This window comes from Pan troglodytes, chromosome 12 (genome assembly GCF_028858775.2).
Source record: "Pan troglodytes isolate AG18354 chromosome 12, NHGRI_mPanTro3-v2.0_pri, whole genome shotgun sequence".
NCBI lineage: Eukaryota > Metazoa > Chordata > Mammalia > Primates > Hominidae > Pan > Pan troglodytes.
In genome coordinates this window covers 58,773,019-58,788,740 of record NC_072410.2, presented here as the reverse complement: position 1 = coordinate 58,788,740, position 15,722 = coordinate 58,773,019, and the positions used below count along the sequence as shown (strand labels likewise).

The 15,722-nt window shown below is 35.4% G+C and overlaps 1 protein-coding gene across 9 annotated transcripts in view; it reads right to left on the bottom strand.

Moving 5' to 3' along the window:
* VPS54 (VPS54 subunit of GARP complex) overlaps positions 1-15,722 on the bottom strand; it is a 127,187-nt gene that overhangs the window by 44,983 nt on the left and 66,482 nt on the right. For all 9 annotated transcript variants that reach the window (XR_010149485.1, XR_010149486.1, XM_001165146.8 and 6 more), the window contains 4 exons: positions 12,021-12,147; positions 10,367-10,474; positions 7,585-7,640; positions 5,457-5,553 (listed from right to left, as the gene is read on the bottom strand). Coding sequence is in view for 7 of the 9 variants with exons in the window: in XM_001165146.8 (XP_001165146.3) it covers positions 5,457-5,553; positions 7,585-7,640; positions 10,367-10,474; positions 12,021-12,147 (388 nt within the window). In the remaining 2 variants the exon portion in view is untranslated. The remainder of the gene's footprint in view (positions 1-5,456; positions 5,554-7,584; positions 7,641-10,366; positions 10,475-12,020; positions 12,148-15,722) is intronic.

The following is a 15,722-nucleotide window of genomic DNA, read 5'->3' as shown; positions in this document are numbered from 1 at the left end:
TAAGCTCTAAAAATATAAAATTCTTAGAAGAAAATACAGGGAAAAAGCTTCAGGACACTGGATTTGGCATTGATTTCTTGGATATGAAATGAAAAACATAGGCGACAACAAAAAAAATAGACAAATTGGACTACATCAAAATAGAAAAACTTCTATGCCTCAAAAGACACCATTAACAGAATAAAAAGGCAACCTACGGAATGGGAGAAAATATTTGCAAATCACGTATATGATAAAAGGTTAATATCCAGAATATGTAAAGAACTTCTACAACTCAACAACAACAAAAACAAACCACCCCATTAAATAATAGGCAAATAAAATATTTTTCCAAAAAAGACATAAAAATGCCCAATAAGCACATAAAAAAGATGCTCAACATCACTCATCATTAGAAAAATGTAAATTAAACCTACAGGGAAATACCACCTCATACCCATTAGGATGGCTAGTCTCACAAAATCCAGAAAATAACAAGTTTTGGCAAGGATGCAGAAAAACTGAAACCCTGCACTATTGGTGGAAATGTAAAATGGTACAGCTGCTATGGAGAACAGTGTGAAGGTTCCTCAGAAAATTACAAATAGGATGACCGTATGATCCAGAAATTCCAATTCTGGGGTTGACAAAAATAAGAACTAAAAGGGGGCCTCAGAGAGATATTTGCATATGCATGTTCATGGCATTATTATTCTCAACAGCCAAAAGGTGAAGGCAACACAAATGTCCATTGACAAATGAATGGATAAGCAAAATGTAGTATATACACATATAATGGAATATTATTCATATTACTCAGCCTTAAAAAGGAAGGAAATTCTAACATGCTACAACACAGATGGCACCTTGAGGACATTAAGCTACATTAAATAAGCCAGTCACAAAAGGATAAATATTGTATGATTCCACTTATATGAAATACCTAAAAATCGGTGCACAGCATGAGTGCTCTATGAGTCAAACTCATAGAGACAGAAAGTAGAATGGTGGTTGCCAGGGGATTGGAGAAAGTGGAAACGTGTGTGTGTGTGGTGTGTGTGTGTATGTGTGTGTCTAGACAGGATCTTGCTAGGTTTGCCCAGGACTTGTGTGCATGTGTGCGTGGCTGTGTGTGTGTGCAGACAGGATCTTCCTAGGTTGCCCAGACTGGTCTCAAACTCTGGTCTCAAGCGATTCTCCTGCCTCAGTCTCTCAAGGTGTTGGGATTATAGGCATGAGCTACTATGTCAGGCCTATATTTGGTCTTTGTCCCCATTCCCTGGCATGCAGCTCCCTAAACCCTTGGAATCTCCAGAGTGGTAAAAATGTCTTCATATGCTAAAGAGATGACAAATAGCCGAGGGTCCCTACATAGCCACAGGATGAAGGCTGGTCACCTGAAAGACTAAGGCAGGATTAGAGGGTTGGGACTTTCAGCCCCACCTTGGCCAGAGTTGTTATTATTATTTTGAGACAAAGTTTCGCTCTTGTCACCCAAGCTGGAGTGCAGTGGCACAATCTTGGCTCACTGCAACCTCCACCTCCTGGGTTCAAGCGATTCTCCTGCCTCAGCCTCCGGAATAGCTGGGATTACAGGCATGAGACACCATGCCCAGCTGATTTTTGTATTATTAGTAGAGATGGGGTTTCACCATGTTGGCCCGGCTGGTCTCAAATTCCTGACCTCAGGTGATCCACCCACCTCAGCCTCCCAAAGTGCTGGGATTACAGGCGTGAGCCACCACGCCAGGCCCAGAGTTATTATGTAATAGGTACAGAGTTTCAGCTTTGCAAGATAAAAAGAGTTCTGTGGATGGATGTTTGTTAACAGTAGCACAATAGTGCAAATGAACTTAATGCCACTGAATTGTGCACTTAAAATCAGTTAAGATGATAAGTTTTATGTTTATTTTTACCATGACCAAAAAGAAAGAAAAAATACACACTAAAAAAATACAAATAACAGCAACAGATCCTCAAGTTGTTAACAATTACTCAAATATGAAATTTATAAATCCCAATAGTTTATTATTTATCCATTCAAAATAAAAATACTATTGAAATATTCTGGCTGAAAATGTACCCTTTAATTTCTTTTAAAAAGTATAATACTAAATCCCTGCACTTTTGGAGGCCAAGGTGGGTGGATCACAAGGTCAGGAGATTGAGATCATCCTGGCCAACATGGTGAAACCCCATCTGTACTAAAAACACAAAAATTAGCTAGACATGGTGGCGTGCACCTATAATCCCAGCTACTCAGGTGGCTGAGGCAAGATAATCACTTGATCCTGGGAGGCGGAGACTGAAGTGAGCTGAGATTGTGCCACTGCACTCCAGCCTGGCGACAGAGTGAAACTCTACCTCAAAAAAAAAACAAACGAAAAAAGCGTAATACTAAAGTGACATATAGAATTGGATATCCTTTGTCTTTGAGAAATAAATGCAACAATGTAGGAAAGTAAATTATTAACCCTGGTAAATCAAACAAGAAATTCAAATAGTCTATTCCTGTAATGTGGTAAATTCTATTTAAAAACAAAACAACTTTTTCTGATTATAAAAGTAATACTTCTCTTTGTAGAAAATTCAGGGAAAATAGAAAAGAATAAAAAATTTAAATGACATCTAATCTGACCAGCTAAAGAAAACCACCAAAAAACCCCAAAGTTTCTCCTTGTTCTAGGAAGATAAAAGGGTTAAAAAAAATTTTTTTTTGACATAGCTGAGATCACACTATATAAGTACATCTACATCTTGCCTTTCTTTTTTTTTTTTTTTTTTTTTAAGACGGAGTCTTGCTCCGTCACCAGGCTGGAGTACAGTGGCACCATCTTGGCTCACTGCAACCTCCACCTCCCGGGTTCAAGTGATTCTCCTGCCTCAGCCTCCCAAGTAGCTGGGACAAACATGCACCAATACGCCCAGCTAATTTTTGTATTTTTAGTAGAGACAGGGTTTCACCATATTGGCCAGGATGGTCTCGATCTCTTGACCTTGTGATCTGCCTGCCTCGGCCTCCCAAAGTGCTGGAATTACAGGTGTGAGCCATGGTGCCTGGCCCCGTATCTTGCATTTTTAACTGAATATCATAATGTATGTATTTTCTCCTACCATTAAAAATCCTTGGCTGTATATAATATTCCATGGTAAAGAATGTGTCAAGCATAATTTATTTTACCATTTCTCTATTGTTAGACATCTGGGTTCTTTCCAATTTTTAGTTATTTTTAAATTCTTCAATAAAAATGAACAGCTTGTAATTAACATTATTTTTCAGTGAAGTAATACTTGACAGAATCACAAACTTTTTTCACAGAAAAAAGTACCATATTTCATGTCATCTGTAAAGATGTTGTACATAAGTACTAGTTTAAGTGGTCCAAATGTGAAAATGAGAAATTACAACTATAATCAATCAGTTTTCATATAGCACATACATAAAATAATAACTCTACTTAGTCTAACTGACATAGAGCCATTCCACATAGTGGAATAACTACAGTAAATCCTCACTTAATCTGAATGATAGATTCTGGGAGACTGTAACTTTAAGTGAAACCACGTACAGCAGGTTTTTGAATAACACTGTTTCCTTCAATGTTATTGAAAAAAACATTGAAGGAAATGTTTCACTATAATGATGAGTGAAAAAAATAGCTTTGGTATAAGTTGTTTCACTTAAAGTCACAGTTTCCAAGACCTATCCATAACATTGAAGACTTACTGTACTTTAAAAAATTTCTGGCAAAAAGTTGGCCAATTCTACACTATGCAATGTAAGAGTTCTATATATCTAGACATGCAATAATTGAAGTGTGTGATGACGAGGTCATGGTCAGAATATAAGAAGTGAAAACATGGTTTATTATTGAACACCTATAGATACAAGTTTGTGTCTGTCACTATCTATAGATAGGATCAACATTTTAGAAGCAGTCTAAATTAAGCACAGTGAATCCCACTCTATAAAACTTTTGTGAACCTGATTGGAGAGCTTACACATGTGACTTAGCATTGCTCCAATGTGAATAAAGGAAAATTAATGTCATACACAAGTACCAAAGTCCTCTGCACTATTTAACATGGTACTCAGGAGATGCTGGGGATGTTAACTAGTACATAAAACACAATGTTAACACTTGATAACTCAAAAAATATCTAATTTCACAAATGGTCCCTTTTAACTGTTACACATGGTAATTCCTAATGATTGTATTCTTTTTTTATGTTTATTTTTTCATTTTTTGAGATGGAGTCTTGCTCTGTTGGCCAGGCTGGAGTACAGTGTCACAATCATGCCTCACTGCAGCCTTGACCTGCTGGGGTTAGGTGATCATCCCACCTCAGCCACCCAAGTAGCTGGGACTACAGGTGTGCATCACTATGCTTGGCTAATTTAAAAATTTTTTTTGTAGAGATGAGGTCTCATTATGTTGCCCAAGCTGGTCTCAAACTCCTGAGCTCAAGTGATCCTCTTGCCTTGGCCTCCCAAAGTGATAGGATTACAGGTGTAATCCACCGTGCCCAGCCTGTATTCTTCTTAAACCAAAGCTATGACATGTTGGTGATTCAAACCAGTATGTATTAGAGTCTGACATCTTCTGTAAAATGATACGTGACCTGTTCTTTTTGTTATACTAAGTGGTTTAAAATTAAGTGGCTTGACTAAAGAGACAAAATAATTAAATGTAACACATGATGCTTGATTGGATTCGTGCCCAAAAAGTGAATAAAAATGTAAATAAAGAATATTAGCAGCCAGGCACAGTGGCTCACACCTATATCTCAGCACTTTGGGAGGCAGAGGCGGGCAGATCACTTGAGGTCAGGAGTTCGAGACCAGCCTGGCCAACATGGTGAAACCCCATCTCTACTAAAAATGCAAAAATTAGCCAGGCATGGTGGCACACGCCTATAATCCTAGCTACTCGGGAGGCTGAGGTAGAAGAATCACTTGAACCCGGGAGGCAGAAGTTGCGGTGAGCCAAGATTGCGCCACTGCACTCCAGCCTGGGTAACAGCAAGACTCCACCTCAAAAAAAAAAAAAAAAAAAAAAGTAAATAAGCAAGGTAATTTGAATATAAACAATATATTTTAAAACACCATTATATCAACATTGACTTTATAGAAAAATTGATAGTTTGGGGTGATTTTGGGGTGTTTAACAATATTGTACCTCTAGATAACCTAGGAGAACAAAAAATCATGAGAGGAAATATTACTGTATAATATTTAATGTAAAGTAAGAGCATAATATTTCTTAAGTTATAAAATTATAACTTATTAAATTCTTAAAACTGTCAAACTCTGAGGTACCTAAATTTTTATTTAAAAACAAGCCTCTTTAGAAAAATTACAAAAACAAAGAAACTGTGTTTTATTCTAGTTTGAGTCTTTATTTACATATTATGTATCTAGAAAGCTGACTTAATTTTAGGGATATTCTGGACAAACTAATTTATTATAAGCTTACCTTCACTCTCTGTAGGAAAATTGTAAACTTAGAGAAAATATCCTTGAGCAGATCAAACCACTGGGGAAAATTCAACATTCTCATCTGATCTGCAAGCCTAGAAAAAAATAATTCAAACAAAAATAATGATTGTCTCTGGGCCAATCAATATAACATCTACAAACTGGAAGAAATGAGACTACTATCTAGTGATAAAATGCAATTTCATTTAGACACCTAACTAAAATGTTGAAGAGGTAAATTACCAAAGAGTTATGGCTTATTTAAATATTTTTAAGACTGGTAAGTTAACTATATCATATATCAATTTCATATGAACAAGCTTTATGATCATTGAATGAATAAACCATAGAGAAATAAGTGTGAAGATATACTCTGGAATAAAAATGGAAACATACATCTCTCCCCAAAATTTAATAATCTGCTTTTCTAACTACAACTTTAAAAATACCATATGAGAAGTAATATGGCATGAGTTAAGAGCCCTGGAACCACAACACAATGCCTTGGTTTAAAATAGCAGCAGCTTATTGGAATTGCTAGCTATGTGGCTCTGGCAAGTGAACTTAACCCCTCCACGCTCCAATTTTCTCATCTAACATGAGGAAACTGACAGAACCTACCTTATATGGTTGTTGTAAATATTATATGAGTTAATAAAAAATACTTAGAACAATTCATGACACATTTTTAAAAGTACCATGTAAGCAGCAGCCATTATTATTTTGATAGTTGACAGAAATCATTAATTTCAAGGCGAAAAAAAGTAGTACAAATTCATTCCCTAAAGATATTTTATAGTACCAAAATGACTTATTACTCTAAATTTTTAATAAACGCAGCTTCAGTTAAGAGTTTATTCTAAAAAGATACTACAACACTTGATATACAGGAAGTTCTCTACTTCTATGGAGAAAATTCCCTAGGGAAGAAGAAAAACTGACTCTCCACATCCATGGAGCTTCTAATAGTGTCCCAATGACTTATGTTTTCCAACCACTAACAATTCTCTGATTATTATAGTTTGCTTCAACTAATTCTGAAATTGAGTTTTCCCTAGATAATAGTGTGGAAATTAATACTCCATTCTGTGAGTTTGGCCCAAGAAAGTTTCACAGTTGTACATATTGCTATTCATATCTAAGCCAGCTAAAAACATTTAAATATCCATATGAACAAGAAATTCAGTCATAAAATATTATCACTATTCTTCTTAAAATAATAGAATAGGAATTTTTCTTTTCTTTCTTTCTTTTTTTTTTTTTTTTTTTGAGACAGGCTCTTACTTCGTTGCGCAGGCTGGAATGCAGTGGCACAATCATGGCTCACTGAAGCCTGGACCTCCCAGGCTCAATCCATCCTCCTACCTTAGCCTCCTGAGTAGCTAGGACTACAGGCATGTGCCACCATGCACAACTTATTTTTTTAATGTTTATTTTTGGTAGAGATGGGGTCTCACTTTATTGCCCAGGGTGGTCTCGAACTCTTGGGCTCAAGCGATTCTCCCACCTTGGCCTCCCAAAGTGCTGGGATTACAGGTGTGAGTCAATGCGCCTGGCCAAGAATAGGAATTTCTAGGGTGAAAACAAAAAAAAAAATACAAACATGGGCAATTCAAAATCATTAACTCAAACTTCTCAAAGCCAATTAAAAGTTGATTTTAATTACATAGCTACAAATTTAAACATAATGCTTGCTATGCCCCTGTAATGAATTATCTCCAATTTTACCTCTCCATATCTATGTTCTGTCCCTGTCCATCCTGCTCTCTGCTCTGGGAAGCTAACATGTGGGCCTGGCCACTGAGGAGCCTTTACAAAAACTGGAAGGAGTAAAGGTACCTACTCCTCTAGCTCTCTAGTAAAGGTACCTATTTCTCCTGTCTCTCTCAAGGGTTGCCTCAGGGTGACTGCTTCCCTCTACTCAAGGTCACGGCTTTTTTTCAACTACCTTTCTCCTCAATTCTGTTAAGCACTGTCTTCGTTCCGCACTGTCACTTGTGATTTTCCTACACCCTGCTCACACCTTAGTAAATAATTCCTTAACGAAATCTACTTCGAATTATTCTAATTTACATCTATCATCTTTTCTCTGACTGATAACCACCAACCTATATATTTATACTTACTTCACAACAACATCTGTGTCTATTTCTTCTGTTTGTGAAACTTTATTAATCACACACTGCAAAATTTAAGAAAAAACAAAAACAATTTGATTAATTGTCTTTCAAATCCTAAGTATTCCATGTTCCATTTGTACATTAAAAAGGCCCTTACTATATGAACAGACACTTTTCAAAAGAGGACATACATGTGGCCAACATAACTGATCATTAGAGAAATGCAAATCAAAACCACAATGAGATACCATCTCACACAAGTAAGAATGGCTATTACTAAAAAGTCAACAATAACAGGTGCTGGCAAGGTTGTAGAGAAAAGGGAACACTTATACACTGCTGATGGGAGTGTAAATTAGTTCAACCATTGTGGAAGACAGTGTAGCGATTCCTCAAAGACCTAAAGAGAGAAATACCATTCAATCCAGCAATCCCATTACTGGTTACATACCCAGAGGAATAAAAATTGTTCTATTATTAAAGACACATGCACACGTATGTCCACTGTAGCACTATTCACAATAGCAAATACATGGAATCAACCTAAATGCCCATCAATGATAGACTGGATAAAGAAAATGTGGTACACGTACACCACGGAATACTATGCAGCCATAAAAAAACAATGAGGTTATGTCCTTTGCAGGAACATGGATGGAGCTGGAGCTCATTATCCTTAGCAAACTAACACAGAAACTGAAAACCAAATACTGCATGTTCTCACTTGTAAGTGGGAGCTAAACGATGAGAACACACAGACACATAGAGGGGAACACCACACAGTGGAGACTATTGGAAAGTGGAGGGTGGGAGGAGAGAAAGGACCAGAAAAATAACTAATGAGTACTAGGCTTAATACCTGGGTGATGATATAATCTATACCAAAAAAACTCATGTCACATGTTTACTTACATAATAAACCTGCACATGAACCCCTGAACTTAAGATAAAAAAAAAATTTAAAGGCTCTTACTGGCTACAATAATTATTTTACCAGATTTTTATCTCTTATGTATCTCTCACAGTGTTTGAAAAGCTGATTACAATTAGCCAATTAAATAATTATTTCAGAGTATGTTTGAATTGTAATAATTAAAATCACCTAATATTCAAAACTGTTCAAAATCCTACACCAGAAAAGCAGAACTATAATACTTAGGAACAACGTGTAAGCCCCATATTAAAATCCCAAAAGAAATTAGTATTAGAAGTTACATTTCCTTGTGATACATGCAACAGTTTAAAATTAAAAAATAAATGCTTAGATTTGAAGTCTGGGAATTGAAACATATCAGTTTTTAGAAATTGCTTAAAATATATATACAGAAAATTGTACAAATTATGTTTACAGCTCAATATTTTTGTACAAATGGAGTACATCTGTGTAATTAGAACTCAGCTCATGAAACAACCTTGCTAATACCCAGAGCTCCTCCCCTATTCCCCTACCAGTTACTACTTCCTCCCAAAATATACTATTATCTTGATTTTTAAACCAAAGAATTATTTTGCCTGCATTTGAGTTTTACATAAGTGGAATCATACAATGTATACTTTTCTGTGTCTGGTTTCTTTGGCTCCACATTATGTGTATAATATTCATTTGTTATTCTGTGTAATCTATTCATTCTCATTAATGTATAGTATTCCACTGTACAAATACATCAAAATTCTATTTATCCTTTCTACTGGTGATGGAATTTGGGCTGTTTCCAGTTTTTAAAATTACAAATAGTACTGCCAGGAACATTCTTCTGCTGTGTTTTGGTGAACTTATATACATATTTCTGTTGGGTGCATACCTAGGAATAGAAATGCTGGGTCACAACATGTATGCAAATTTGGCATTACTATATATTGCCAACAATTTTTCAAAGTGGTTGTACCAATTTAAAAATAGTGTTCTAATCAGTGCTTGAAAGAGGGGATGATTATAATTTTTTTGCTTATTTAACTTTTAAACTTAAACTTTAAAAACTCATATATGTACATTCAACCTAATGATAATAATCAATTAAGCCTAATAAATACCTTTAAAATCATATTATCTTTTTCATATATTAAAAAACTGAAGTTCAGTGGATAAGATTTATCTGACTAAAAAAAGTCAAAACAAAGATCAGGGAATACTGAAAAACGCATGGATTCTAGTTTATAATTTCTTAGAGATTAGGATAAAAAGGAAATGAACATTTGTCTACTGCTGATGGGAGTATAAATTGGCAAATCTTTTAAAATAGGAATTAAATTCTATACATCAAATAACTTAAAAATACTTTTCACTCTCTAACCAATACTTCTAGGAATCAGTCTAAGAACAAACATTCTTAAGCACGAAAAACAAACAAAATAACTTTATACCACAGATGTCTGTCACAGTGCTATTTATTGTATTAAATTAAAAACAACCTAAATATTCAACACAGAGGAAAAGTTAAGTAGATTTAACATAATGTTAATGGGACTTTACACAATCATTAAAAATGATGTTTCTGAAAGCTTTTATAATAATATGAGAAACTGCTTATGATTGTAACTGAAATACATGTATACAATCATATACACATAATGACAACATAAGAAAATCAGTCTACACATGGAAATATTCCTATAGCAATAATCTTTTGGCTGGTAGGGCTATGTTTTACTTTCATTTTTCTAAATTTTCGGTTTTTACATAAATGAGCTATATTACTATTACACTATATATATTATTACTAGGATAACATAAAAATAAACTTCACAAAGGTTCCAGACCAAAATATATCAAATAAAAATGCATAATTACCTGTTTAATGATATTCTTTGCTGTAATAATCATTTTTTCACCATAGATTTCTAAAAAATTAAGCTTTCTTTGTTTTAAAAGTCCAAATACAAGAGATATTAGTCTTTCCTGTTAAAATAAAATAAAAGTATGTAACTTGACATTTTAAATATGAAGTAATTTTACTTAGAGGTAGAAATATTCAGCATCAAGAGTTCTGTTTGATCCTCAGATCTCTATCCTGCACAAAGTATTTTCTAGCAGCCTGAAAACCCCTCCCACAGCAACCTTATCATGAGATTTTTGGAGTCAGTGCTGTAAAACAGATAAATCCTACCCCACCACAGTGAACCAATGAAGCTGGTTTTCGGGCAAAACAATACAAGGGTATTTTTTGTTCTAGTTTCAACAAGTAAAAAATATCCTTCTCACACCCTGATGACCAATAAATACTCCATGGGCCCTGTGGGTTTTTTTTGGTTTTTGCTTCTTTGTTTTGAGACAGAGTTCCACTCTGTTGCCAAGGCTGGAGTGTAGTGAGGTGATTACAGCTCACTGCAGCCTTGATCTCCCAGGATCAAGTGATCCTCCCACCTCAGCCTCCCGAGTAGCTGGGACTAGAGGCATGCACCACCACACCTGGCTAATTTTTAAATTTGTTTTGTAGACTCACTGTGTTGCCCAGGCTGGTCTCAAATTTCTGGGCTCAAACGATCCTCTAGCTTCAGCCTCCTAAAGTGCTTGGATTATAGGCCTGACCCACTGCACCTCACCCATGCTTTGTAACGCATAGTCTAGAAAACTGAAATAATGACCTAGACTCTCACAGTGGGAAGTCAACTGCTAACATCTACAAAAGTTTCTTTACTTAGGCAGTTATCAGGGTTTCTGGGATTTTTTACTAGTTGTTGTCAGTGATTAACACTGAGAAGTTACCAGCTAAGTGAAGCCTGGATATTATGTATTTGTATATACATATATAAAAAACATGTTCATAATAGGTACTCAGTAAATTTGAATGACGGGTAATTACCATATGATAATGATCACTTTTTCGGTTTTAGTTTTTTTTTTTTTTGAGACAGGGTCTTGCTATGTCACGATAATGGCTCACAGCCTCAAACTCCTGGACTCAAGTGATCCTCTCGCCTTAGCCACCCAAGTAGCTGGGACTACAGGTGTGCATGCACCACTACACCCAGTTAATTTTTTTATTTTTCGTAGAGATGGAGTCTCCCTATGTTGCCAAGGCTGGTCTCAAACTCCTGGGCTCAAGCAATCTTCCCACCTCAGCCTCTCAAACTGCTGGGATTACAGGCATGGAGCCAATGCACCCAACTATGATCACTTTTTATAAAAGACAAGCTCCAGCACTCGCACACATAAACACAGAATATAAATTAATTCATCCTATATCTGTATTTTTAACTTGGTTTGTAAGCTCATTTTAACTCTAATTTCTAATTAAGCTATACAATTATTTTATTCTCTAATTCCATAGGATAGTGAACAATCATGGTGCTTGCTAAATTCACATAGCTAGTGAAGGACTTCATAGGTCTGATAGCCCTTGAAATTTAAGATAATTTTGATTCCTATAATCTGAGAAAAATGTGTTCTAAGCCAAGACTGTTAAGCAATGGCATCAACTTCATTCCACAGTTAAAACACATACCTCTTCTAAAACTTGACAGTCATCTTCCAGTGGTCTATTTAAGTCACTGTGAGAATAAGTAGAAAATTCTGCAATCATCATTTTATCTATCAGTTTTTCTAATTCACAAAGCTGTGATCCCAAATGCCTAAAAAGGAAGAGAAAAATGTTATATTTATATTCACTAAAAACTACAAATTCGCTCCACAATCAAGGGAACTAGTAGGTAAAACTTTTTCAGTTGACAGTACCTGTGCAATAATGCAATGTTTTCAAAAAATGAAGTCCTTTAACTTACCAAAATAACTGCAAACATTTCATCTTCTAAATTCCATTTTTCTCTTTACAGTTGACCCTTGAACAACATGGGGGTTAGAGGCACCAAACACCAGTGCAATCAGAAATCTGTGTATAACTTTTGACTCCCCAAAAATTTAACTACTAATAGCTTATGTTGACCAGAAGCCTTACCAATAACATAAAGTCAATGAACACATTCTTTTCTATATTATGTGTACCATATACTATATTCTTACAATAAAGCTAGAGAAAATATGGTACTAAGAAAATCCTATGGAAAAGAAAATACATTGACTATTGATTAACTGGAAATCAGATCATCATAAAGGTTATCTTCACATTGAGTAGGCTGAGGAGGAGGAGGGAGAGGAGAGGTTGGTCTTGCTATCTTAAGGGTGGCAGAGGAGGTGGAAGTGGAGGCAGAAGAGGCAGGCACACTCAGTATAACTTTACCGAAATGCACTGTAATTTCTGACTTGACTTTTGCATTTCTCTAAAAATGTTTGTTTCTATATGGTACCAATCCCTCTTCCACCATTTGCTTTAGTTTCAGTGCCCATAGAAGAGTCCCTGTCATAAAAGAAGTCAAAGGCAGTCTTGAATAATGGGAACTCTGCTGCCAGATTGTCTAATGTCATCTTGTTTTCTGGCACTGCTGCTTCTATCTCTTTTTCCTCATTGTCTGGCATTGGTTTGAGAACACTCATCTCCGTCAAGTCATCTTCTGTTAATTCCTCTGTTGTGGTACCTATTAGCTGTTGAATTTCTCCAAGATTCTTATCTTGAAATCCTTCATTCCTCACCCTTGTCACATCCACAATCTCTTTCATGATTTCCTTGATTGTCTCACAGCATCTGCACACAGTTTTCTCTAACAGGAATTTATTGTTTCGGGCTTTATGGTCTTCACAACTTTTTCTATAACAATGACGGCATCTTCAATGGTGTAATCCTTCCAGACTTTTGTGATGTTCTATCGGGGTTCTCTTCCATAGCACTGATAATCCTTTCCATAGAGTAGTGTGTGTAATGAGCTGTAAAGGTACTTATGACTCTCTGATCTAGAAGCTAGATTAGAGATGTTGTGTTTGGGGCAAGGAGATCATTTTAATGCCTCTGGTGCTGAATTCATGGGGTTCTGGGTGGAGAGGGGCATTGTTCAACACCAAAAGTACTTTAAAAGGCAGTCTCTTATTGGCAAGGTACTTCCTGACTTCAGAGACAAAGCATTAATGGCACCAATCCAGAAAAAGGGTTCTCATCCAGGTCTTTTGTTGTATAAGCAGAAGACTCGCAGCTGTTATTTATCTTCTCCCTTTGAAGCTTGTGGGTTAGCAGCTTTATAGATAAGGGCAATCCTGATCAGAAACCTGACTTCATTTGCACAAAACAGTAAGAGATAGCCTATCCCTTCCTGTCTTAAATCCTGGTGCTCACTTTCTCTTCCTTGCTAATAAATGTTCTTTGTGGCTTTTTTTTCACCCAGAGTAGGGCACTTTTGTCTGCATTAAAACCTTTCAGGTAGATATTCTTTCTCCTCCATTATTTTCTAAATGGTATCCAGGAACTCATTTGCTGCCTCTTTGTCAGCAGAAGCTGCTTCTCCTATTATCATGACATTTTTTTAAGCCAAACCTCTAAAATTATCAAACCATCCTTTGCTGGCATTAAGTTCTCCAGCTTTAGATCCTTCACTTTCCTTTTGCTTTAAATTACCACTTGATATCTTAGCTTTTTCTCAAGTAATATTAGAGTCTATAGGTATGCCTTTCTCATAGTAAGCCTGCACCTGCATAAAATCTGCATTTTCAATAATGGATAAAAAGGTACTTGCAAAAAGAAAAGGTTTTTGTAAATGCTGTTGTAGCTGGAGTGAGGACTTCACAAATTTCCTTTTTTTTTTTTTTTTTTTTACAGTCATGGGCAACCACAACTGCAGACCTCAATCTACTATACACATCAAGGAATTAAACTTTTTACTGTAAATGTTATGACTTCTCTCTGCTTCTTGGGAGTACTTCCAGCATCACCAGTGAACTCAGTATGGGTCCCATGGTGTTATTTAAGGTGTATAGTATGTATTAAAGACAATAAAAACCATGCAAAAACTATAAGAGATCACCTTTTACTGTGATACTCAATTTACTGGAGAGAGGAACTGCTCAAACATAGATGACTAGCATCACTTCAGCTCACCACAGTAGCAACAGGAGGTGGTTATGAAATTATTACAGTGGTACAATATGTACCACAGTTAGTTTTCTGCAGTTATGATTTAATACTGCATGAGTGGGGCCATATACAGTCTGTGTGCAACTTTTGATAAATTTTAACTTTTTAAATAGTGCTGTGTATATTTTATGGTAGTAAATGATAAAATAGACTAGTACCTACATATATTTTATGCATTCATGGCATATATATTTCTAGGCTATGTGGTAAGTTTTTTCAAACTTTCACAAATCTCCAAAAACTTTTCCAATATATTTACTGAAAAAAAATCTGTGTATAAATGGACCCACAAGTTCAAACCCATGTTGTTCAAGGTCAAAGGTGTACCTTTAGCCTCCAAATAAATGTGTTCTAGAAAACCTGGTTACTGGGTATATTTATGATTGTTTTCCACAGACAAAATATTGACATTCTAAGTCCTTTCCTTATTAACTATTTACTGAATATCAATGGTGGTAGCTCCCTAGTCATTCATTTATTCAACAAACATTTGTGCCTACCCTGCGCTAGGCCCTGTTCTGGGTGCAAATAAATATCTGAAGGACTGTATGTACAGATGGACTCAATTCAATCTTTCTTATAATCAGTTTGAGTTACTGTGCAACATCCCTTAAGTCATTAAACTGAAAGTCATTGAAACACAAGACTGAAAAATGTAAGGATGAAGTACTTTCATATACGAAGGGAATTCTGCCATACTTTCAAATAGCTGTGTAAAAGCAATGAGCTAAAGAAGCCTAGATAACCTAGTTGGTCCAAAGAATTTCAAAACTTAAGTGAAAGAGTCCAATGGAAAATATGTTTATATCTCAAGGAAAAAAATGTTTTAAGCTCTATTTTGAGGGGCAGTTTTAAAACATTTAAATTTTATATTACATTAAAATTTAAAAAACATTTAAAATATATCCACACTACATTTACTTGAAAAACAAATCCTTAATATTGGCAACTATATTTACTAAGAAAGATGAGATATAACACAATTTTCAAAAAATTAGTTAAAACCGTTTGACCTTTTGGGTAGATGCATTATTCTTGTTTTATAAACAACATATGTTAAGTAGGAGTAGTGATAATTACGAAACAAATCTGATAAGTGAAATAACATATAAGTTTGCATCTTACAACAGGAAAGTATATTTCTTATAGTTAATAGACTAAAAACGTTCTCATAAATGGCATCAATATCTT